General features: G+C 42.1%; 8 protein-coding genes across 12 annotated transcripts; 5 read left to right on the top strand and 3 right to left on the bottom strand.

Moving 5' to 3' along the window:
- Nucleotides 1–7,932: 7,932 nt before the first annotated feature.
- On the top strand, nucleotides 7,933–8,520 carry LOC108164076 (male-specific sperm protein Mst84Da). The gene is made up of 2 exons (XM_033393319.1): nucleotides 7,933–8,041; nucleotides 8,115–8,520. Exon 2 carries the CDS (start codon nucleotides 8,129–8,131, stop codon nucleotides 8,309–8,311), a length of 183 nt encoding a protein of 60 aa, XP_033249210.1. The 5' UTR covers nucleotides 7,933–8,041; nucleotides 8,115–8,128; the 3' UTR covers nucleotides 8,312–8,520.
- Nucleotides 8,521–9,586: 1,066 nt separating this feature from the next.
- On the top strand, nucleotides 9,587–10,702 carry LOC108164075 (borealin-like). Of its 2 annotated transcripts, none has more exons than XR_001775776.2 (3): nucleotides 9,587–9,913; nucleotides 9,968–10,436; nucleotides 10,495–10,702. XR_001775776.2 is itself a non-coding variant. In XM_017299659.2 (3 exons), exons 1-2 carry the CDS (start codon nucleotides 9,661–9,663, stop codon nucleotides 10,381–10,383), a joined length of 669 nt encoding a protein of 222 aa, XP_017155148.1. In that variant the 5' UTR covers nucleotides 9,587–9,660; the 3' UTR covers nucleotides 10,384–10,432; nucleotides 10,495–10,702. The 2 variants fall into 2 exon arrangements, 1 of the variants encoding a protein (XP_017155148.1); XM_017299659.2 differs by having other exon boundaries at nucleotides 9,968–10,432.
- A 540-nt stretch (nucleotides 10,703–11,242) lies between these two features.
- Nucleotides 11,243–11,959, bottom strand: LOC108164073 (protein CDV3 homolog). The gene has a single exon (XM_033392951.1). The coding sequence runs from the start codon at nucleotides 11,957–11,959 to the stop codon at nucleotides 11,243–11,245; it is 717 nt and encodes a 238-aa protein (XP_033248842.1).
- Nucleotides 11,960–12,760: 801 nt separating this feature from the next.
- LOC108161136 (borealin-like) lies at nucleotides 12,761–13,895 on the top strand. 2 transcript variants are annotated; one of them, XR_004472893.1, is made up of 3 exons: nucleotides 12,761–13,106; nucleotides 13,161–13,629; nucleotides 13,688–13,895. XR_004472893.1 is itself a non-coding variant. In XM_033393318.1 (3 exons), the coding sequence occupies exons 1-2, from the start codon at nucleotides 12,854–12,856 to the stop codon at nucleotides 13,574–13,576; spliced, it is 669 nt and encodes a 222-aa protein (XP_033249209.1). In that variant the 5' UTR covers nucleotides 12,761–12,853; the 3' UTR covers nucleotides 13,577–13,625; nucleotides 13,688–13,895. The 2 variants fall into 2 exon arrangements, 1 of the variants encoding a protein (XP_033249209.1); XM_033393318.1 differs by having other exon boundaries at nucleotides 13,161–13,625.
- Nucleotides 13,896–14,435: 540 nt separating this feature from the next.
- Nucleotides 14,436–15,152, bottom strand: LOC117188707 (protein CDV3 homolog). The gene has a single exon (XM_033392950.1). It carries the CDS (start codon nucleotides 15,150–15,152, stop codon nucleotides 14,436–14,438), a length of 717 nt encoding a protein of 238 aa, XP_033248841.1.
- Nucleotides 15,153–15,948: 796 nt separating this feature from the next.
- Nucleotides 15,949–17,093, top strand: LOC117188841 (borealin-like). Of its 2 annotated transcripts, none has more exons than XR_004472891.1 (3): nucleotides 15,949–16,304; nucleotides 16,359–16,827; nucleotides 16,886–17,093. XR_004472891.1 is itself a non-coding variant. In XM_033393315.1 (3 exons), the coding sequence occupies exons 1-2, from the start codon at nucleotides 16,052–16,054 to the stop codon at nucleotides 16,772–16,774; spliced, it is 669 nt and encodes a 222-aa protein (XP_033249206.1). In that variant the 5' UTR covers nucleotides 15,952–16,051; the 3' UTR covers nucleotides 16,775–16,823; nucleotides 16,886–17,093. The 2 variants fall into 2 exon arrangements, 1 of the variants encoding a protein (XP_033249206.1); XM_033393315.1 differs by having other exon boundaries at nucleotides 15,952–16,304; nucleotides 16,359–16,823.
- A 540-nt stretch (nucleotides 17,094–17,633) lies between these two features.
- On the bottom strand, nucleotides 17,634–18,350 carry LOC117188706 (protein CDV3 homolog). Its single transcript, XM_033392949.1, has one exon. It carries the CDS (start codon nucleotides 18,348–18,350, stop codon nucleotides 17,634–17,636), a length of 717 nt encoding a protein of 238 aa, XP_033248840.1.
- Nucleotides 18,351–22,154: 3,804 nt separating this feature from the next.
- On the top strand, nucleotides 22,155–23,283 carry LOC117188842 (borealin-like). 2 transcript variants are annotated; one of them, XM_033393317.1, is made up of 3 exons: nucleotides 22,155–22,485; nucleotides 22,540–23,013; nucleotides 23,076–23,283. In XM_033393317.1, the coding sequence occupies exons 1-2, from the start codon at nucleotides 22,233–22,235 to the stop codon at nucleotides 22,953–22,955; spliced, it is 669 nt and encodes a 222-aa protein (XP_033249208.1). In that variant the 5' UTR covers nucleotides 22,155–22,232; the 3' UTR covers nucleotides 22,956–23,013; nucleotides 23,076–23,283. The 2 variants fall into 2 exon arrangements, with proteins under 2 accessions (XP_033249208.1, XP_033249207.1); XM_033393316.1 differs by having other exon boundaries at nucleotides 22,233–22,485; nucleotides 22,540–23,017.
- Nucleotides 23,284–23,334: the final 51 nt, after the last annotated feature.

Genomic DNA, 23,334 nt, shown 5'->3' with positions numbered 1-23,334 from the left:
ATGAGGACGACCGATGCTGCAGTTGCCGTTGTTCGCTGCTTGTAATACATGCATGCAAAAATTTCTTACATTAACAGATAGTTAACAAAAAAATTGGATAAATGCTAGCAGGGAATACTCTCAAAAAGCCTGGAAACTGGGCTTAAATGAATTGCATTTATTAGACAATTAGATAATTATTCGCACAAAAGAAGTATTTCATTTCATCAGACTTCACTGCTTCGAAGCTCATCTGAAATGCTTATAAAATATCTACTGAAATCCTACCAGTTTTCTTTGGAAATTTAAATGAAGTGCATATTGACTGTGAAGTTTTCAGCTACATCTCCCGTATCGTATGCCTCATTTTCCGGTAAGTTCCTTCATGTACGCGTTGTCATAGCAATGCAATAAAACGCTTGCCATATGAATAAATAAATACAAATTAAATGAACATTGTGAACTTTCACAACAGCGAAAATGCATAATTGTCGTGAAATTACATGTCGAATGAATATCCACGAAATGGGTAGTTTGAACATTTCATTGAATTACGTTTTGGTCTGAGAATCTCATAAATTAACCAGAAGTGTGCTGAAGACATTAGTAAATGGTCAGCAAATGGCTTAGGATCAAGTCAATTTGCATGGAAAAGTCATAAACTTTGACTAACTGCGAACAAAAAGGGTTGAAGGTTAGCGCACAATTTCCACTAAGATGTCAAATAAAGAAGTCGTTTCTGACATTGTCTACGGGTAGGCCCTATTTTAAGGGCATGCCTTGGGTTAAAGCTCATTTTACAGCCGGGGAGGATACATCATTATCGACATCAACAACAAAAGGCACTTTATTGGCATCATCAGCAGCAGGCAACAGGAGGTGATTGCAGATTGGTAGCCACCACTGCTGCATTTGGCAACTCTGTCATGCGTTCTCCATTGCGGCGCCGTCCTTATCCCTGCCGTACCCATCCTAGCCAGAGCTGGAGGCCCGACGACACTTTGGCCACCTGCACAAAGGGCTATCTGCTTTCCTGTTGATAGATTGCTGTGGACGGCTGTGGCTCCATGCAACATTACACTGATAATATTTGCCACGCCCTGCTCCTATGGCCGAGCTCCGGCCCAGCACGAAAATAGGGGTCTGAAAGTTTGTGCTTAAAGGTTGCGGTTGCTGGTTGGCCAGAGTGTCCTGTGGTGATTCGTGAGGATGACTTAAAGGTTGATTAAGATGCGAGAGGAAGCTGGCGAAATGCGATTCGGGGTTAAGTGGATGTCTGGCTGTTGTATACCTACTTCTGATGCGAATTGTGTGACATTTGATGGGGCTATTGCATTAGATTGTGGTGGATAGAGTGGAGTGGTTAGATTTGTGTCAGAGGGGTTATGACTTTGAGGGGTTATGTTCAGTAGGCTTATCTGCCATTCGGTAATGATGATAGAGAGAGTTAAGGAGGAGAAATTTGGCAATAGGTAAAAGTACATAAGAGTAATAAGGTCCGGGAAAGGTTTGGTAAGTATTGTTTGGTGAATAGGATACGTTGAATAGCCAGTTAAATAAGCTTACATTATTAGTATTCGAATCTAATACGCTCGCTAAATCGAAAAGATCCGATTACTTTGGTGCATAATCAATGCATCATAATAATGCAATGATCAATTATTATTTATTTAAAGATGTCTATAAATTTGGAATACTTCCCATCAACTCTGACCCTCCGCTTTTAGAAATATTTTATTTGGGTTGGTGGCCTTGGTCTTCCAGCCGGACATTGTCTTTATATACTCCTTAGTCTTTATGTTTTTCTGTATTTTGTTGATGGTGATATTGTTTGGTGCAGTTGTCGGTGTCGGGAACCATCTCAGGGGGATTGGCTCTAAATAAATGTTCTTGTTCTTAAAAGTAATATTAGCGTCATTAATTGCTCTGCTTTCAGACTCTGACTATCAGACTGTCAGACAGACAATAAGTAACCATGGATACATGACATTGGGGTGTAAGTAATTTATATTTCATTATTCAGAATCCAAAGATTTCACCTGGACTCTCTTTTTTAAGCTATACCCTAATTTGCAAAAATTTCTAGTAATCCCACTCTGATATATAGTCCAAGTCCTGAATAACATTAATCAAAAGTCTGGAAAATACCCAAATGCTTTTTCGACAAAAAATACTCATACCAAAAATGCATTTTCTCACCCATTTTTTTTGAATTAATGAAGTTGGCTCTTGGATGAAATGAAGGACACCGATCAAGGAAACCTCGTAATGGACATCTTTCCCGCTAAGCCATGCACAAAAAGTGCTCAAACTTTTTGCGTGGCAGGCTTGTCCCTGACTATTAGTTATCCATGTTCAGTTTTTCAGGGTCTCTTCCTGTTGCGACTTGAGTCAATATTTTTTTTTTAATATTCCTGGTCTACTTCCCCCATTACTTACTGGTGGGCTTTCTGGCTTCCTGACTTTCACTCGAGCCCGTCTTTGCTTCGCTCCCTCCACTTCACTGCGTCCTTTCACTGCCCGGTGCGATAATCCCGGATTGTGCCATGTGAATAATGATGTTCCAGATGCTGAGGAAAAAGTCGCTTAACGTTTTTTTCTATCTTTCCCCGTAGCCATTGAGCATTTTTTCACTGTCGGCGAATCCGGGAAGACCGCGTGTTGATGACAGCTGAATAATAATAAGAATATTTTTTAATATTCACATATGAGTTGGCAGTGCAAAAGAAAGTGCCGAAATTTAATTTCAGTATTTAAATCAATCTTTAAAATAGATATTCTGGTCCGAAGCCAATCCATTTAGTAAATTGAATTTGCCACCCGAAAATATTTTCCAATTAAACTAAAATAAAACATTTCTCACTTAATTCATGCCAGTTTTTAATTGTTTGCATTCAAATTGGTATTCATAGAATGCTCCGGCCATTTTTAACTAAAACCCCGCATCGAAAAACATGCACATCCCACATGCCTACAGGAAGAACAATGACGCAAACACATGTTATGTAATTATAAGCAATCATTTTTTGGGTTGCTGCGCCACCACCACCTGAAAGCCTTGTGCATGGAAAATGCAAATAAAATGTACACAGTACGTATACGCATACATACATATATATGAAATTAACAATTTTTGTGGGTCTAGGGGAAGAGGCGGCAGACTACGAATTGTGTAATAAATGTTTTTCCCAGCAACAGAACGGAGACAGCGACAGAACAACAAACTTTAAACACAGGCCTGGCCATAATGGGCCACAGCCACTGAAAGCGACAGGCTGGCCTACAGAAAAAGAGAAAAATATTAATGCCGCGAAACAGAAGAACCGTTTGCGCAGCGGGTAGACTATACGATACCCAGGTGTGAGCTATTCGAATGATTTATCGCTTACTATATCGATTTCTCCAAGCGGTCACGCGTTGATAAGTACTCGTAATTGCTGTGAGTTAATAGTATTTGTATTAAGCTATTTTGAATATGAATCCTTTAGCAACTTTCAACACTGTCACTGAACTTGAGCATGCCTGCCCGTCGCACAGGGTACTTTGCATGTATGACCAGTTTGTGCAGCACAAAAGACAAAACCGCAACAATTTACAATAATTTACATACAATTCACAAAAATAAAGTGGCAACAACCGAACGCCAACAAGCCTTTCCCTGACAATTAACTCGAAAATGGCCCTATCTCTGCCTTTGACCGTTGAGAGGCCGCAATGCTTGCGGCCTCAGCCTTTTCGCAAACAATTATTAAACAATATCTTAGCTTACAGCGTTAATAATACTTAATTACAAGTTTTCTCCAACTCCAGGCACGAAAATCATTTAATCAGAGCAATTAAAATTCTCCCAAATTCATTTAAAGCCAAACTGAAAAAACCTCGAGCAGTCTGGCCCTGGCCCTTCCAGCCGCATTTGCATTTATTTATGCAGCAACAACAGCAGCAAACAATCAGCTGACCAAACTCAAACTGGCTGGCCACACTCTAAAACAAACAAAACATGGCCAAAACATTTACATATGAACTTTCATTTGGCTTACAATTTTGTTGTCATTGTTCCTGTTGTTTTTACGGGCGGCACTCCCCATGAATAATATGTTTGCTTGTTACAAGTTGGTTACATAGCTGCAAGATATGGTATGTATCCATTAAGTACGGGACGATTGAAAATGAGTGCAGCTTGGATATTCAATTCAATTTTGTTCTTAAACTCTGGTTGTAAATTCAATAAAGGAATCTCATCGTTCGAATAAAATGGCATCGGGTTATAATCGTATTCTTCATAAATAATACATTATTTATAAGACAAAAAGATTCAACATAATCGCTAAAGTGGCAAGGGCAAGTGGTTAACAGACCAAAGTTTAAGTAGTTTTTGGGGATTTAAGTCGCACTTCTGTACAACTAAATGTGAAGTTTTTAGTGAATTCCCTCGAAAGGGACTGGTCACATAATTAGTGTCACTGGCTGTCTTTTCCTTTCCCTGCCCCACAGGACTCCATCGGCGCTCGCATATGTTCTTCCTTGAGTCTGGGGTGTGGTGTGTGCGCCAAGAGGGCGTCCACTTAAGTATGCAGCACAAAATTCTCGTACGCTGCATGCGTACCAAAAATACCGAAACCAAAGCCATCTTGTTTGTGTTTTTCGTTTGTGTTTGTGTTGGCGTTAGTGTTGGCAGCGCCTGTGCGTCTGCGTCTATTGTGCTATTTACTTAGCCAAAACGTGCGTAAAGTTTTAATTATAAACTTTTTCTTGCACTCTTTCAGCCAGCTTGGGCCGAGGTCCATTCTGGGTTAAATGTCTTGAAAACTTCTGTCCCTCAACATGCATTTTACGACACTTTAAAGGGTCAATTTATAAGATTTATGTGTAGGTGGAGACATCTGTTCTGGTGCCTCAAATTAAGATTAATTAATTAAGTGATTTATGACCGGAGGAAAATGTTGCGAATTTGTTCCTGATCCTCTGCCCATTTTTCTAGAATTTCATTTTCATGTCTTCAGAAAATTCAAGCACTTGAATTTCAATTTGTTTGCTCGAACTTGTTGCCTTAAAAAAACCTCTTTGTATAATTGCAAACTATTGCCGTCCAAAGTGGAAAATCAATTTAATTTGCTGATGGGAGAAAAAATAGATTCGAATGTTGTGTGTTTATATATACAAATATCGATGCAGTGGCGGTGCTTTCAAATCATATCAAATACGGAATGCAAAGGGTGGTTGAATGATTGGTTGTTAATAGAGACTCTTGGCAAATGTTGGGGCAATTTTTCGATATTTTTTAAAATGTGGGAGACTAAATTGAATACTTTGTGGAATCAAGGAAACGACTTATTGCTTTTACTATTTCACTGGTCGTTTTGAAGTGATCTCTCTGCTCACGGGCAGTACAGCGAAATCCTGCGGGATCGGCTTGTGCTAAGAGATAGAGATGGCAGTGCCTTCCCGCGTGTTTTATGGAAATTGCATTATCGCTTTCCATTTTAGTCACTTGATCCTTAATCTCTGTTATTGATTCTGTTCATTCATCATTTGGCTCGTATGCAGTTCCGTTTAATAGACCACTTGTTGACGAGCGCCAAAAATTCTTTTGTCCATCCAAACAGTCCGATTAAGACTCCAGAATTTTGAGGGAAAATTTTGTGGAAACCAAAATACTGCTTTTTGCCCCCGTAAACGGAACAATGCCCCACATACACAATGCTCTTTTATCCCGGGATGCGTTATTGGCAATGGACAAACTCCATTTGAGCGGATAATTGCATGCAACGCTTTATAAATCAACAAACGTCTTCACATGGCAGAGGTTTTTGTGCATTCGATTGGGGGCTGCCTGGCTGCCTAGCTGGCTGCTGGATGGCAGAGTGAATGACTGCCTGACTGAGGACTGAGTGACTTGTTGGGTTGTACATTTCAATAAAACATTCAATGCATAACTACAATGGGCATAAGTTATGCTTCGCTGTCGAGCCACAGAGGCAGAGAGACAGAGAGAGAGAGGAAAAAGCGAGAGAGAGGGAGTGAGTGATAGAGTTCACTTGACTCGCACTAATTCCTTCCCAAGGATAATGATGTTGTTGTGGATGTGGATGTATGGACAACAACAGATAAGGATGCCATCGACTGACTGAATGTATGACTGAGTGGGCTGGCTTTTGTCTGGCTGAAAGCACTGCTCCTATACCTATGTATACCTCATCATCTGTGTACTTTATCCCTGGATTATTTCAGCAGTCAAGTGGCGGGCGAACCTCTCCTTGTTAGGTTTAAGAAGGGCCCTGCAATTTTAATGGAGTTCCGTTCAACTCTAGATGCCTTCGTTTACATACAAATAAATAAATCAAAAATATAAGCAACAAAAAAGTTATCGCTAAACTTCCGCTGCACGGACGCTTGAAAAATGGCGGACATTGAACTTCTCAGCAAGCTGCCGAGGGCGTTACTAAAAATGTAAAATAAAAAGAAAAGCCAAACGGAACTGAAAATAATCAAAAAAGGCAACATCAACACGTAACATTAAACTTCACAGTCACAACGTATTCGGGTCTGGTCTGACGTTTCTTTAAAGTCGCCCCAGAGTCCACATCGAATGGGAACAGCTGCACGCCTGCAAGTATGCAATGCTGTAATACGAGAACGGCACGCGATGGGGCATTAGGACGAGCTTGTGGGTTGATGGAACGGAACGGAATCTACAACATACATATATGTACGAGTACGGCTTAAAAAGCAGGCAAGGCTACTAAACCAGGGGGGTAAACTTAAGGAGCGGAAGAGCTTATATTGAAAGAGACTGAAGGAGTGTAAAGTGATAGAAAGATGAGATAATTCTGTACAAATATGCGGAATGTGTGAGGCGCAAAAGAAAACTTTCAAGCTGTTAATTATGCTTTATCAATGAGTATAAATTCCACAAAGCACGGGGAGTGCCCCGCTCTCAATGTACCTCCCATTTCATTCCATTCGTGTGCCCTTCCATCCTACGACAACGTGAGAATTGTTGAAGTAATCAACTCAATTAGCCGTCGCATAAGCAGCAGCCCAGCACCGCACAGCACCACAACTTCGCCCTCTCCAAGTCCCAAACAAACACAAAACTCAATTAGATGCCATAACTAAATAATCACAAACACATTTGAGCAAACAACGACTCCTCAACGCCATTCCTAGGCGACCACCGAACGTCGCTATGTTGCTGTGTAAGCGGGAAAATAAAAAGAAAATAAGAGGAAAACCGGGTCAACAACAAGAACAACATTAACGTGAGCGCAACAATTTTGAAACAATGGCGACAACAACCAGAGCAACAAGACATGCCTGGAAAATTGCTTGAAATGTGCAGAAGCCCGGGTAAGGCTCACCAGCGATGGGAAACAGGGACCGAAGAAGCATTCCAACATGTGACGCACGTGACAAAACTTGTCAAATGACTTTACTTCACTTTGACGGGGAATCCCAGTCCTGGTCCAGAGTAAACACAACCAGCGTTCAGCTCAAGTGGAGGGCCGGCAGCCAGAATATGGAATCCCGGCCAGGATGAAATATATGTTTGCGTGTACTTGTTTCCCACTTCTCCCTCATGAAATGCTTAAGAAAACTCTGCTCTTACTGAAACAATAAAAAGCGAGGGACGAAACAAAGAATGAGTCGCGTACCATATCCAGCTTTCCCAACTTGTTGCGCCTCCAGCTAAATTATGACATTGAGGCGATGGAGGAGAGCCCTCAGCGGCAGCATCAAATATTTCAAAAAACGCGGTGAAGTGGAATTCTATTTGATTTTGAGATAACCACAACGGTTTCTTCTGGGTAAAATTTCTGGGAATATTCTGTTTGAAATCCCAGAAATATCAGAGAATAGTAATAATTGTAATAAATATCCCAAAATTTCCCCCAAATAGGTAGGCCTTGAAATTTTAACATTTTTTTTATAGAATTCTCGAGCCTGTGTGAGCTCCACCGATTTTCATTCTAGTCTGAGATCTCAAGCGATAAACATATTTTGGGAAAAAAATAAAAATTTTTGTTTTTTTTTTAAATCCTACTTCCGTAAACAGGCAAACGTAAATATTTATTTAAAAAAAGTGGAAAAAATGTGTAAATTTTTTGATTTTGATTTTTTCTTTTATATTGCAGAAAGAACTCCCAAGATGTGCAATCCTTGCTTCCGTTCAATGCCCGGCACCTGCTGTGGACCTACTGGTGGTCTGGGACCGTGCCTCCTGTGTGGACCCTACAACGGCCAGTGGTTCCGGTCGATCAATCACTGCTGCGGCCCGTGCGGACCATATGGCTGCTGCTCCTGCTATGGGCCCTATGGGGGACACTGTTAGCCTGCTTAGAAGGAAAGTAGGATCCACCACCGATGACCAAAATCAATCGCGAGACCTTGGATCAGAAGAAAATACATTCTGGACAGAAGTGGAACCAAATTGGAATGTGCCCAAAAAAGGGCCGTTCTCTAGCGAACTTCTCTTGATTAAAATCTACAAGAAAGAAGACTGATGTAAATAAATTATTTGATGCAATTTTTTTCCTCACACATTTTCTGAATATTCTTTTGTGGAGGGCTTTAGAGCTAAAACTAGCATCGACACTTTAAAAAAAAAAACCACTAAGGACATCAAGGAGTTATTCGTGCTGTCGGGGACACAGACCACAGGTCAGTGGATCTATTGGATGAATGCAAAAAGTAAATGAATATTTTGTGAAAATAAACCCTCGGACGAAAAGACAAAAATACCATAGCTCAAATGTATGGAAATAAGATAAAAAAACAAATATTTTACTGATAAAATCGATCCATCCTTGAGTTTTGTTTCTCATTCAACAAGACCCTTTGAATAAATCAATTCCTTCCATGTTCAAGGGGCACGACATTGCTGGTCGCCACAACCAAGAGGCGGTCACTAATGTCAATTCGATTGGTAACATCTTCGCAGTGGTCTGAGGAGTACTTTCGCCAGAATCATTAAAAGACCGAGATGTGTGATGTTTTGTGATGTGACGGTGCAAATGGATCGCATGATTGCTAGTCGTGTGGGTTATCCGTCTCACATGTCGGCCAGTTACGGAATGCGCGACGTACTGACTGGGGGCATTCACACTGTAGGTTTCGAGGACTATATATACCTGCCCCATCTCAGCGAACAGATGCGTAACTCCCATTTAAAGATGTTATATCCTTTGTAATATCTTTTTGCCTAAGAAACTATAGGCAAAGTTTTGACAGAGTTTATTCAGCCCATGTCCTCCCTCCACACACACCAGGCGATTATAGCAGAGTTTATGTTCATTCTGCCAATCAAAAGCTTACCCGAAATATGAGACAATAAATAAACAACATACATATATATACTTTGCTATCATTACGCTCATTTAGATATTTACAATATATGTACATAACTGCATTTTTTTCTGCACTAGCTGAAATGGACTCAATTTACAATTTACGTCGGAAACCCTTTGAGACCAGGCCAGCCAGGTGGGCTTCAAGTAGTGGCCCATGCTAAATCGTATCTAGATGTAATTTATTTTAGTATGTTTCCTTAAAGTTTAGTTCAGAAATTATGCACTGTGTTTTTTGTGTTTTTTCATAACCAAGTAGCCTGTGAATTATTGTATTCGTTAGAATTATTGTAGCAAGTATCATAATTCATAAGTCGGTCGGAAGTTGAGAAAGATGCCTCGCACCCGAATTGTGACGCGTCAGGCGAAGCGCGAGAAAGCGGACCAAGAGGAGAAGGTACGCCTAACTCAAATCAAGATCGATGCAGTTCTGGAGCAGGTCGATGAGCTTGAGATGCGCGCCAAGACTGAGGTGGAGACTCAAATCAAGCTCATCCACGCCCGGACTAACACGCATTTAATTGAGATGAAAATGTCGGAGTTTTTGAATATGAAGCTGAAATATTTCACCGACTACAAGTGGAAGGGTAAGTGAAGGCAAATACTTGCTACTATGGCGGCCTCACAGTTATCCTCTTCAGTTCCCGAGCCACCAACCAGCCGAGCACGCAGCACCGATCGCGGACGTTCGCGTACTCCCCAGACCTCCCTTCTGCCGCGCTCACTCATACAATCGATGGACAGGGGTCATTTTAAGCGTGGAAGAACCCCACAGAAAGTGCCACCCATGGCTTTTTTACGTTTTCCACGCGCCGGAGAGTTGGTGCTGTCCAGTGGCGGCAGCCCGCTGGCTGTTCAGACTGATCGGCGGGAGAACTGTGCCGACGTACACATACCCACCAAAAAGGGCGTGTTCATGGTAAATCCCCTTAAAATGAAGCAGGTGAACCGTGAGGTGCTCATGCAACTGGACTCGAATGTACTGAACCAAGTGAAGACTTTGAAGAGTAATCTGGAAGTAATTGTGGACATGGCCACCAAAATGGGCAAGATGTAGTATACGCCCTGGACCGCGACTTTGGACGACCTTACAACCCGACAAAGATGTATGTAAGAAATTAGTCGATAATACATTTTTCTAACTATAAAATAATATTATATTCCATAGGTACAAAATGGATAATTCATATGGAACAAATGGCAAACTTAAGTTTGCTTGCTACACTCGACTTTGATCTTCCCACGAACTACGCTTAATCCAACCCAATCAACCAATCCTCCAATCAACAATGCCTTCTGCTTCTCCATCCCAACTAACTTTTTTCGTTTCATTTTGTATCCTCTACAGAATGATGAATAAATAATATTAAAACCAATGATGTGCTCGTATGAGTTGGTAGTCCCATGTCAAGCCAGCTGTAGCATGAGAACATTAAACTCACATTACAATGGGAATAAAAAGTACCTTTTACATACATCTAGCTAACTGAATAACGAAGCCGTTTTGTTCTTTCATTTTCAAACCACTTTCACTTCCATCAACCTCAATTTATTAGCCAAAAGAAGTAGAGAACAAAATTACAGCCAACATTAGCTTGCCGATTGCTGCAGACCAGGCTAGTATTGGGGAGTTCAATTTTTCAGGCCTGCTGTTGGGTTGGGTTTTGCTCGAAGTCCACGGGGTGCATTTAAGGCTATAGCCGATTTTATTGTAAATATTTGGCTCGTTTAGAGCTAATGACACATCGGGGCACACCAGCGAGTCGTGTAATGCTAATGGGTCTATGGAGTGCCAATTTGTCTGTCAGAATATACAGGGTGAAAATAGGGAGAGTGAGTCTTCTTGTTGTATTTATTATTAAGGGAGCTGTGGTTGATTTTAAATTTGAACAAAAAAAGTAGAGGCGTCCCGGCTCTTACTTGGGGCGCTTCAGTATCTTTGAGTCACTCAAGGACGGAAAGTACTCCAGGCTATTGAGATCGGGGGCTTGGGGCCTGAACGGCATCGGAGACGGAGCCTTGCGCTGAAGTGGCTGCGCCTTGCGTTTATTAAAGTCGCCCTGGCTCTGACGGAGAGCCGGGGGAATGTAGATTTCTTTCTTGACCACCGGGGTATTCGCTTTCCTGTCTGATTGTTCATTCTGCTTGGACGGCTCGTGGCTGTCCTGCTCCGACTTCTGCCAGGGACATGTTGTGGCGAGCGCGCTTTCCCCTTCCTTTGATCCCACATCAACGCCATCACCTCCAGTGTCCAGCTGCTCCGGCTCCTCCTTCAGATCGCCACCAGCGAATGGGCCAGGTACAGGGGCAGGGGATGTAAGCGCCATCGATAAGGTGCGTGGCACGTTAGTAAATTGACGACGATTCTCCTCGGTGAAGTCAGACCATTCATCTTCTTCGCTGAAGGCCTCATCTGAAAAACGGATCCCGAATTTCAGCGAAGCTGAGGCTCCTTTAGAATCAGTTCCCGATGCCTCCGATTGAAAGGCATCCTCCAGGTTGGAGTTGTCCTCCGACGAATACTTCGTTGATTCTTCGAGCGTTTTGTACAGCTCCTCAGCCGCCAAATATTCGGGACATCTTTTTGACTTTTTGTTATCCTTTTTGGAAAAGAAATCTTCGAGATTGGACATTTTAGTATATTTGTATTTATATTTTAGTCTCTGCCAGGAACAAAACTTTCGGATTGTTTTTCCTACTACTCAAATTTTTCTGCGAAATATCTATTTTTGGAGAAACACGTCTGAAATTGACAGTAAAACTATTGGTTAACAAGAGCCTACTTGATATTGAGAAATAAATAGACTAGAGCCGCAGCTCATGGAGCGTCTATGCTCCTCGTCTTCCGATGAATCGCAGCCTACTTTTGAACCTTCGTACGGAACAGTGTTCCCTAGGACGCCGTTGTATCGGTGGGCAGCATCAAGGCCATTGATTTTCATGAAATTCACTACAGCACCACGGACATCGATCTGAGCTTCTTCTACCAATTATTGGATTATTGGATTTGTGGTGAAAGTGGATGTGTGTAACGTCCAGAATGAAGCGTTTCCGACCCCATAAAGTATATATATTCATGATCAGCATCCATCTGGTTATCCACACTCCTGTTAGATTTCACTGTTACAATTGCCCCACCCCCTTCCGGCCACACAATGGACTGAAATCTGTGGCATCCATAATTTAGAAGAAACGCGAAAATTAAACGCACAATCTACCAGATAGCCGAATCTGGATCAGATATAGATCAATTATATATCAGAGCCAATAATGTTAGATTGATTTAGATAGATATCCAAGTTATATTTTAATTAAGACCAGGAGCTTCTGCTCAAAGATCCAAACTAAACTAAAAAAATATTTATAAATATTTTAATATAATGGGTGGACTCAAACGTACTACATTGTGCTGTGTGAAAAGCATTAGTTTGTGTTTTTTCATAACCAAGTAGCCTGTGAATTATTGTATTCGTTAGAATTATTGTAGCAAGTATCATAATTCATAAGTCGGTCGGAAGTTGAGAAAGATGCCTCGCACCCGAATTGTGACGCGTCAGGCGAAGCGCGAGAAAGCGGACCAAGAGGAGAAGGTACGCCTAACTCAAATCAAGATCGATGCAGTTCTGGAGCAGGTCGATGAGCTTGAGATGCGCGCCAAGACTGAGGTGGAGACTCAAATCAAGCTCATCCACGCCCGGACTAACACGCATTTAATTGAGATGAAAATGTCGGAGTTTTTGAATATGAAGCTGAAATATTTCACCGACTACAAGTGGAAGGGTAAGTGAAGGCAAATACTTGCTACTATGGCGGCCTCACAGTTATCCTCTTCAGTTCCCGAGCCACCAACCAGCCGAGCACGCAGCACCGATCGCGGACGTTCGCGTACTCCCCAGACCTCCCTTCTGCCGCGCTCACTCATACAATCGATGGACAGGGGTCATTTTAAGCGTGGAAGAACCCCACAGAAAGTGCCACCCATGGCTTTTTTACGTTTTCCACGCGCCGGAGAGTTGGTGCTGTCCAGTGGCGGCAGCCCGCTGGCTGTTCAGACTGATCGGCGGGAGAACTGTGCCGACGTACACATACCCACCAAAAAGGGCGTGTTCATGGTAAATCCCCTTAAAATGAAGCAGGTGAACCGTGAGGTGCTCATGCAACTGGACTCGAATGTACTGAACCAAGTGAAGACTTTGAAGAGTAATCTGGAAGTAATTGTGGACATGGCCACCAAAATGGGCAAGATGTAGTATACGCCCTGGACCGCGACTTTGGACGATCTTACAACCCGACAAAGATGTATGTAAGAAATTAGTCGATAATACATTTTTCTAACTATAAAATAATATTATATTCCATAGGTACAAAATGGATAATTCATATGGAACAAATGGCAAACTTAAGTTTGCTTGCTACACTCGACTTTGATCTTCCCACGAACTACGCTTAATCCAACCCAATCAACCAATCCTCCAATCAACAATGCCTTCTGCTTCTCCATCCCAACTAACTTTTTTCGTTTCATTTTGTATCCTCTACAGAATGATGAATAAATAATATTAAAACCAATGATGTGCTCGTATGAGTTGGTAATCCCATGTCAAGCCAGCTGTAGCATGAGAACATTAAACTCACATTACAATGGGAATAAAAAGTACCTTTTACATACATCTAGCTAACTGAATAACGAAGCCGTTTTGTTCTTTCATTTTCAAACCACTTTCACTTCCATCAACCTCAATTTATTAGCCAAAAGAAGTAGAGAACAAAATTACAGCCAACATTAGCTTGCCGATTGCTGCAGACCAGGCTAGTATTGGGGAGTTCAATTTTTCAGGCCTGCTGTTGGGTTGGGTTTTGCTCGAAGTCCACGGGGTGCATTTAAGGCTATAGCCGATTTTATTGTAAATATTTGGCTCGTTTAGAGCTAATGACACATCGGGGCACACCAGCGAGTCGTGTAATGCTAATGGGTCTATGGAGTGCCAATTTGTCTGTCAGAATATACAGGGTGAAAATAGGGAGAGTGAGTCTTCTTGTTGTATTTATTATTAAGGGAGCTGTGGTTGATTTTAAATTTGAACAAAAAAAGTAGAGGCGTCCCGGCTCTTACTTGGAACGCTTCAGTATCTTTGAGTCACTCAAGGACGGAAAGTACTCCAGGCTATTGAGATCGGGGGCTTGGGGCCTGAACGGCATCGGAGACGGAGCCTTGCGCTGAAGTGGCTGCGCCTTGCGTTTATTAAAGTCGCCCTGGCTCTGACGGAGAGCCGGGGGAATGTAGATTTCTTTCTTGACCACCGGGGTATTCGCTTTCCTGTCTGATTGTTCATTCTGCTTGGACGGCTCGTGGCTGTCCTGCTCCGACTTCTGCCAGGGACATGTTGTGGCGAGCGCGCTTTCCCCTTCCTTTGATCCCACATCAACGCCATCACCTCCAGTGTCCAGCTGCTCCGGCTCCTCCTTCAGATCGCCACCAGCGAATGGGCCAGGTGCAGGGGCAGGGGATGTAAGCGCGATCGATAAGGTGCGTGGCACGTTAGTAAATTGACGACGATTCTCCTCGGTGAAGTCAGACCATTCATCTTCTTCGCTGAAGGCCTCATCTGAAAAACGGATCCCGAATTTCAGCGAAGCTGAGGCTCCTTTAGAATCAGTTCCCGATGCCTCCGATTGAAATGCATCCTCCAGGTTGGAGTTGTCCTCCGACGAATACTTCGTTGATTCTTCGAGCGTTTTGTACAGCTCCTCAGCCGCCAAATATTCGGGACATCTTTTTGACTTTTTGTTATCCTTTTTGGAAAAGAAATCTTCGAGATTGGACATTTTAGTATATTTGTATTTATATTTTAGTCTCTGCCAGGAACAAAACTTTCGGATTGTTTTTCCTACTACTCAAATTTTTCTGCGAAATATCTATTTTTGGAGAAACACGTCTGAAATTGACAGTAAAACTATTGGTTAACAAGAGCCTACTTGATATTGAGAAATAAATAGACTAGAGCCGCAGCTCATGGAGCGTCTATGCTCCTCGTTTTCCGATGAATCGCAGCCTACTTTTGAACCTTCGTACGGAACAGTGTTCCCTAGGACGCCGTTGTATCGGTGGGCAGCATCAAGGCCATTGATTTTCATGAAATTCACTACAGCACCACGGACATCGATCTGAGCTTCTTCTACCAATTATTGGATTATTGGATTTGTGGTGAAAGTGGATGTGTGTAACGTCCAGAATGAAGCGTTTCCGACCCCATAAAGTATATATATTCATGATCAGCATCCATCTGGTTATCCACACTCCTGTTAGATTTCACTGTTACAATTGCCCCACCCCCTTCCGGCCACACAATGGACTGAAATCTGTGGCATCCATAATTTAGAAGAAACGCGAAAATTAAACGCACAATCATATCTACCAGATAGCCGAATCTGGATCAGATATAGATAAATTATATATCAGAGCAATTAAGGTTAGATTGATTTAGATAGATATCCAAGTTATATTTTAATTAAGACCAGGAGCTTCTGCTCAAAGATCCAAACTAAACTAAAAAAATATTTATAAATATTTTAATATAATGGGTGGACTCAAACGTACTACATTGTGCTGTGTGAAAAGCATTAGTTTGTGTTTTTTCATAACCAAGTAGCCTGTGAATTATTGTATTCGTTAGAATTATTGTAGCAAGTATCATAATTCATAAGTCGGTCGGAAGTTGAGAAAGATGCCTCGCACCCGAATTGTGACGCGTCAGGCGAAGCGCGAGAAAGCGGACCAAGAGGAGAAGGTACGCCTAACTCAAATCAAGATCGATGCAGTTCTGGAGCAGGTCGATGAGCTTGAGATGCGCGCCAAGACTGAGGTGGAGACTCAAATCAAGCTCATCCACGCCCGGACTAACACGCATTTAATTGAGATGAAAATGTCGGAGTTTTTGAATATGAAGCTGAAATATTTCACCGACTACAAGTGGAAGGGTAAGTGAAGGCAAATACTTGCTACTATGACGGCCTCACAGTTATCCTCTTCAGTTCCCGAGCCACCAACCAGCCGAGCACGCAGCACCGATCGCGGACGTTCGCGTACTCCCCAGACCTCCCTTCTGCCGCGCTCACTCATACAATCGATGGACAGGAGTCATTTTAAGCGTGGAAGAACCCCACAGAAAGTGCCACCCATGGCTTTTTTACGTTTTCCACGCGCCGGAGAGTTGGTGCTGTCCAGTGGCGGCAGCCCGCTGGCTGTTCAGACTGATCGGCGGGAGAACTGTGCCGACGTACACATACCCACCAAAAAGGGCGTGTTCATGGTAAATCCCCTTAAAATGAAGCAAGTGAACCGTGAGGTGCTCATGCAACTGGACTCGAATGTACTGAACCAAGTGAAGACTTTGAAGAGTAATCTGGAAGTAATTGTGGACATGGCCACCAAAATGGGCAAGATGTAGTATACGCCCTGGACCGCGACTTTGGACGACCTTACAACCCGACAAAGATGTATGTAAGAAATTAGTCGATAATACATTTTTCTAACTATAAAATAATATTATATTCCATAGGTACAAAATGGATAATTCATATGGAACAAATGGCAAACTTAAGTTTGCTTGCTACACTCGACTTTGATCTTCCCACGAACTACGCTTAATCCAACCCAATCAACCAATCCTCCAATCAACAATGCCTTCTGCTTCTCCATCCCAACTAACTTTTTTCGTTTCATTTTGTATCCTCTACAGAATGATGAATAAATAATATTAAAACCAATGATGTGCTCGTATGAGTTGGTAGTCCCATGTCAAGCCAGCTGTAGCATGAGAACATTAAACTCACATTACAATGGGAATAAAAAGTACCTTTTACATACATCTAGCTAACTGAATAACGAAGCCGTTTTGTTCTTTCATTTTCAAACCACTTTCACTTCCATCAACCTCAATTTATTAGCCAAAAGAAGTAGAGAACAAAATTACAGCCAACATTAGCTTGCCGATTGCTGCAGACCAAGCTAGTATTGGGGAGTTCAATTTTTCAGGCCTGCTGTTGGGTTGGGTTTTGCTCGAAGTCCACGGGGTGCATTTAAGGCTATAGCCGATTTTATTGTAAATATTTGGCTCGTTTAGAGCTAATGACACATCGGGGCACACCAGCGAGTCGTGTAATGCTAATGGGTCTATGGAGTGCCAATTTGTCTGTCAGAATATACAGGGTGAAAATAGGGAGAGTGAGTCTTCTTGTTGTATTTATTATTAAGGGAGCTGTGGTTGATTTTAAATTTGAACAAAAAAAGTAGAGGCGTCCCGGCTCTTACTTGGAACGCTTCAGTATCTTTGAGTCACTCAAGGACGGAAAGTACTCCAGGCTATTGAGATCGGGGGCTTGGGGCCTGAACGGCATCGGAGACGGAGCCTTGCGCTGAAGTGGCTGCGCCTTGCGTTTATTAAAGTCGCCCTGGCTCTGACGGAGAGCCGGGGGAATGTAGATTTCTTTCTTGACCACCGGGGTATTCGCTTTCCTGTCTGATTGTTCATTCTGCTTGGACGGCTCGTGGCTGTCCTGCTCCGACTTCTGCCAGGGACATGTTGTGGCGAGCGCGCTTTCCCCTTCCTTTGATCCCACATCAACGCCATCACCTCCAGTGTCCAGCTGCTCCGGCTCCTCCTTCAGATCGCCACCAGCGAATGGGCCAGGTGCAGGGGCAGGGGATGTAAGCGCGATCGATAAGGTGCGTGGCACGTTAGTAAATTGACGACGATTCTCCTCGGTGAAGTCAGACCATTCATCTTCTTCGCTGAAGGCCTCATCTGAAAAACGGATCCCGAATTTCAGCGAAGCTGAGGCTCCTTTAGAATCAGTTCCCGATGCCTCCGATTGAAAGGCATCCTCCAGGTTGGAGTTGTCCTCCGACGAATACTTCGTTGATTCTTCGAGCGTTTTGTACAGCTCCTCAGCCGCCAAATATTCGGGACTTCTTTTTGACTTTTTGTTATCCTTTTTGGAAAAGAAATCTTCGAGATTGGACATTTTAGTATATTTGTATTTATATTTTAGTCTCTGCCAGGAACAAAACTTTCGGATTGTTTTTCCTACTACTCAAATTTTTCTGCGAAATATCTATTTTTGGAGAAACACGTCTGAAATTGACAGTAAGACTATTGGTTAACAAGAGCCTACTTGATATTGAGAAATAAATAGACTAGAGCCGCAGCTCATGGAGCGTCTATGCTCCTCGTCTTCCGATGAATCGCAGCCTACTTTTGAACCTTCGTACGGAACAGTGTTCCCTAGGACGCCGTTGTCACGGTGGGCAGCATCAAGGCCATTGATTTTCATGAAATTCACTACAGCACCACGGACATCGATCTGAGCTTCTTCTACCAATTATTGGATTATTGGATTTGTGGTGAAAGTGGATGTGTGTAACGTCCAGAATGAAGCGTTTCCGACCCCATAAAGTATTTATATTCATGATCAGCATCCATCTGGTTATCCACACTCCTGTTAGATTTCACTGTTACAATTGCCCCACCCCCTTCCGGCCACACAATGGACTGAAATCTGTGGCATCCATAATTTAGAAGAAACGCGAAAATTAAACGCACAATCATATCTACCAGATAGCCGAATCTGGATCAGATATAGATCAATTATATATCAGAGCCAATAATGTTAGATTGATTTAGATAGATATCCAAGTTATATTTTAATTAAGACCAGGAGCTTCTGCTCAAAGATCCAAACTAAACTAAAAAAATATTTATAAATATTTTAATATAATGGGTGGACTCAAACGTACTACATTGTGCTGTGTGAAAAGCATTAGTGGTATCGATTGGGGGTTTCGGACAGTGAGCAAAGAGCGGCACCGCTTCGAGTGTCCCCCTTTTAGGGATTGTAGTGTCCAACTATTCGAAAATCAAAAGAAAAAGGAAAAGGTCGTACAAGTTAGGTACACTTTCTAGAAAGATACTTTTCATACCGCCTTCGCTAGCATAGCTCGAAGAAATTGGTGGAATGCAGGAGATCCAGAAGATCATCCGATTGCACAGTTATGTTAAAGCTTAAAGCTCAGCTTGGGAATGCAATAGGTACAGGCGAATAGACTTTTTTCATGTGAAATCATTCCCCTGCATAGTTTCACTTACGGCACACGTATATATAGATTTTCGTGATAGCAATCGCAGAGTGAATGGCGAAGACACGTGGAGTTACATAACTTCAAATTTTTCGCTATTATCCAATCATCCACTGTTTATTTGGATTAATAAATCCGAAGAGTGGCGTTAGCTGAACTACCCGAGGGAAAAGTGCAAATAAAGTGAAATTCTTGAAAGAAGAAAAGGTACGTTAGTCCACCGTGGAAAGATAAGGTTCTGACACAGTTTTATTTAGGGATAGGAGTACTGGAAAATCTTAATACAGCCAAGCCGGCCAACCAATCTACGGTATCAACTACTAAAACAACAAAGCTGACCGTTTGGGAGTTAGTGCAGTGCACATCCACGGCGGCAAAGTGAAGGCTGAACCGTTGACGTTGGGCTAGCTCAATATTGGAAATCATTTACGGCTCGTGAAAGACCAACCACCATACACCACTGCTGGATGTCCGAACTTCAGTTTGAACCTGCCGATCTCAAAAAGCCGGAGGACATAATCGTCACCAACCTACGAAAATTTACAAAGGATTGAGTAATTAGGCTAGCCTAAACCACATTGCCTCAGAACCACTCTTGCTGTCAGCAGATTTTTGTTTTATTTTGATTCCCGTGTTTCTCAAGTTAAATTTCAAGTGCAAGTTCCCGTTTGCCTTTATCATTATCACATAAAAATCTATACGCTGCTGCTCTAAGAACCAGCTGTTTAGATCCACATATTCATATCTCGTTTATCATTGTGTTGATTAATGTAGTAACTAAATAGCTTCCTCCAATGAGTAAATTTGTAAAGTAACTGAAGATTTTGAAATCTGAGCAATATGAGTTTGGGATAATGTGTTTCTCTTTATATATATATATACATTTATACTGACCAACCTCTAAATTACACAGCGTATACAAATGAATCCGTCAAAGTCATCTTGGGCCCAACGATACACCGATGAGTTTAACCAATTACTGTGAGTACCACTAGTGACTGAAACCACAATGCCTATACACCAATGCAGGCGTAAGTTTGTTAAAGTAGATATATATATACTGATTTGAAAGAATATTTCCCCCCTCAAATGCTCAAATAATTAAGTTTTTTTTTGCTGATCCAAGAAGAAGGAAGTTTGTATATTTTTGTTTATTTGTAAATGTAAGGTATCGGATTATATCTGTAATTTATGTAAAAAATATCAATACAATATCTTATGGTAAGGGACATTTAACATAAAAAAATAAAATGAATTGGTAATCATGAATATGTCTGCCTAAACTAAATATTGTCTCCGTCCGTCAAGTACTTATGCTTATCTCCCTCAAAATGCACTAGAAGATGTTGGATCTTTGAATTGGGACAACGCCCGAATGTAAGCGCGTTTGTCATGGTTGGGTGGGTAAAGACTAGGGACATATATCACCGCTGTTCCCTCCATCAGACAGAAGACGAACTACACTTTTTCTAAGCGTTTTCTAAATGCGTATCGGCGCAGAGTAGAAATGAGTTTTCTTTATTGGTTATTGATATTAACGTCGAGATCCTGTTTAATTTTTTTTGAAGCGCATTATATTGATTTGTGTCAGGAAAACTTTGTAGCTAGGGGAGAAAGAACCCCGACCAATCCGACGAGCTGGACCCGAGCACAGCGAAAATGCGCGCCTTCGAACCTAGCTTCATATTAACATGAGGTCAGAAAAAAACCATCTATTGGCCAATGTCGGAGTTAGAGCCTAAATAGGCTCTGGCCCTAACTCACTGGCGAAGACTGAACACTACAACACTTTAAAAAAAAACCACTAAGGACATCAAGGAGTTATTCGTGCTGTCGGGGACACAGACCACAGGTCAGTGGATCTAATGGATGAATGCAAAAAGTAAATGAATATTTTGTAAAAATAAACCCTCGGAAGAAAAGACAAAAATACCATAGCTCAAATGTATGGAAATAAGATAAAAAAACAAATATTTTACTGATAAAATCGATCCATCCTTGAGTTTTGTTTCTCATTCAACAAGACCCTTTGAATAAATAAATTCCTTCCATGTTCAAGGGGCACGACAGAATCATTAAAAGACCGAGATGTGTGATGTTTTGTGATGTGACGGTGCAAATGGATCGCATGATTGCTAGTCGTGTGGGTTATCCGTCTCACATGTCGGCCAGTTACGGAATGCGCGACGTACTGACTGGGGGCATTCACACTGTAGGTTTCGAGGACTATATATACCTGCCCCATCTCAGCGAACAGATGCGAAACTCCCATTTAAAGATGTTATATCCTTTGTAATACCTTTTTGCCTAAGAAACTATAAGCAAAGTTATGACAGAGTTTATTCAGCCCATGTCCTCCCTCCACACACACCAGGCGATTATAGCAGAGTTCATGTTCATTCTGCCAATCAAAAGCTTACCCGAAATATGAGACAATAAATAAACAACATACATATATATACTTTGCTATCATTACGCTCATTTAGATATTTACAATATATGTACATAACTGCATTTTTTTCTGCACTAGCTGAAATGCAATTTACGTCGGAAACCCTTTGAGACCAGGCCAGCCAGGTGGGCTTCAAGTAGTGGCCCATGCTAAATCGTATCTAGATGTAATTTATTTTAGTACGTTTCCTTAAAGTTTAGTTCAGAAATTATGCACTAGTTTGTGTTTTTTCATAACCAAGTAGCCTGTGAATTATTGTATTCGTTAGAATTATTGTAGCAAGTATCATAATTCATAAGTCGGTCGGAAGTTGAGAAAGATGCCTCGCACCCGAATTGTGACGCGTCAGGCGAAGCGCGAGAAAGCGGACCAAGAGGAGAAGGTACGCCTAACTCAAATCAAGATCGATGCAGTTCTGGAGCAGGTCGATGAGCTTGAGATGCGCGCCAAGATTGAGGTGGAGACTCAAATCAAGCTCATCCACGCCCGGACTAACAAGCATTTAATTGAGATGAAAATGTCGGAGTTTTTGAATATGAAGCTGAAATATTTCACCGACTACAAGTGGAAGGGTAAGTGAATGCAAATACTTGCTACTATGGCGGCCTCACAGTTATCCTCTTCAGTTCCCGAGCCACCAACCAGCCGAGCACGCAGCACCGATCGCGGACGTTCGCGTACTCCCCAGACCTCCCTTCTGCCGCGCTCACTCATACAATCGATGGACAGGGGTCATTTTAAGCGTGGAAGAACCCCACAGAAAGTGCCACCCATGGCTTTTTTACGTTTTCCACGCGCCGGAGAGTTGGTGCTGTCCAGTGGCGGCAGCCCGCTGGCTGTTCAGACTGATCGGCGGGAGAACTGTGCCGACGTACACATACCCACCAAAAAGGGCGTGTTCATGGTAAATCCCCTTAAAATGAAGCAGGTGAACCGTGAGGTGCTCATGCAACTGGACTCGAATGTACTGAACCAAGTGAAGACTTTGAAGAGTAATCTGGAAGTAATTGTGGACATGGCCACCAAAATGGGCAAGATGTAGTATACGCCCTGGACCGCGACTTTGGACGACCTTACAACCAGTAATACCCGACAAAAACGTATGTAAGAAATTAGTGGATAATACATTTTTCTAAGTATAAAATAATATTATATTCCATAGGTACAAAATGGATAATTCATATGGAACAAATGGCAAACTTAAGTTTGCTTGCTACACTCGACTTTGATCTTCCCACGAACTACGCTTAATCCAACCCAATCAACCAATCCTCCAATCAACAATGCCTTCTGCTTCTCCATCCCAACTAACTTTTTTCGTTTCATTTTGTATCCTCTACAGAATGATGAATAAATAATATTAAAACCAATGATGTGCTCGTATGAGTTGGTAATCCCATGTCAAGCCAGCTGTAGCATGA

Source organism: Drosophila miranda, chromosome 4 (assembly GCF_003369915.1).
Source record: "Drosophila miranda strain MSH22 chromosome 4, D.miranda_PacBio2.1, whole genome shotgun sequence".
Lineage (NCBI taxonomy): Eukaryota > Metazoa > Arthropoda > Insecta > Diptera > Drosophilidae > Drosophila > Drosophila miranda.
The sequence above is the reverse complement of the archived record's forward strand: the minus strand, read 5'-3'. Positions and strand labels throughout refer to the sequence as shown.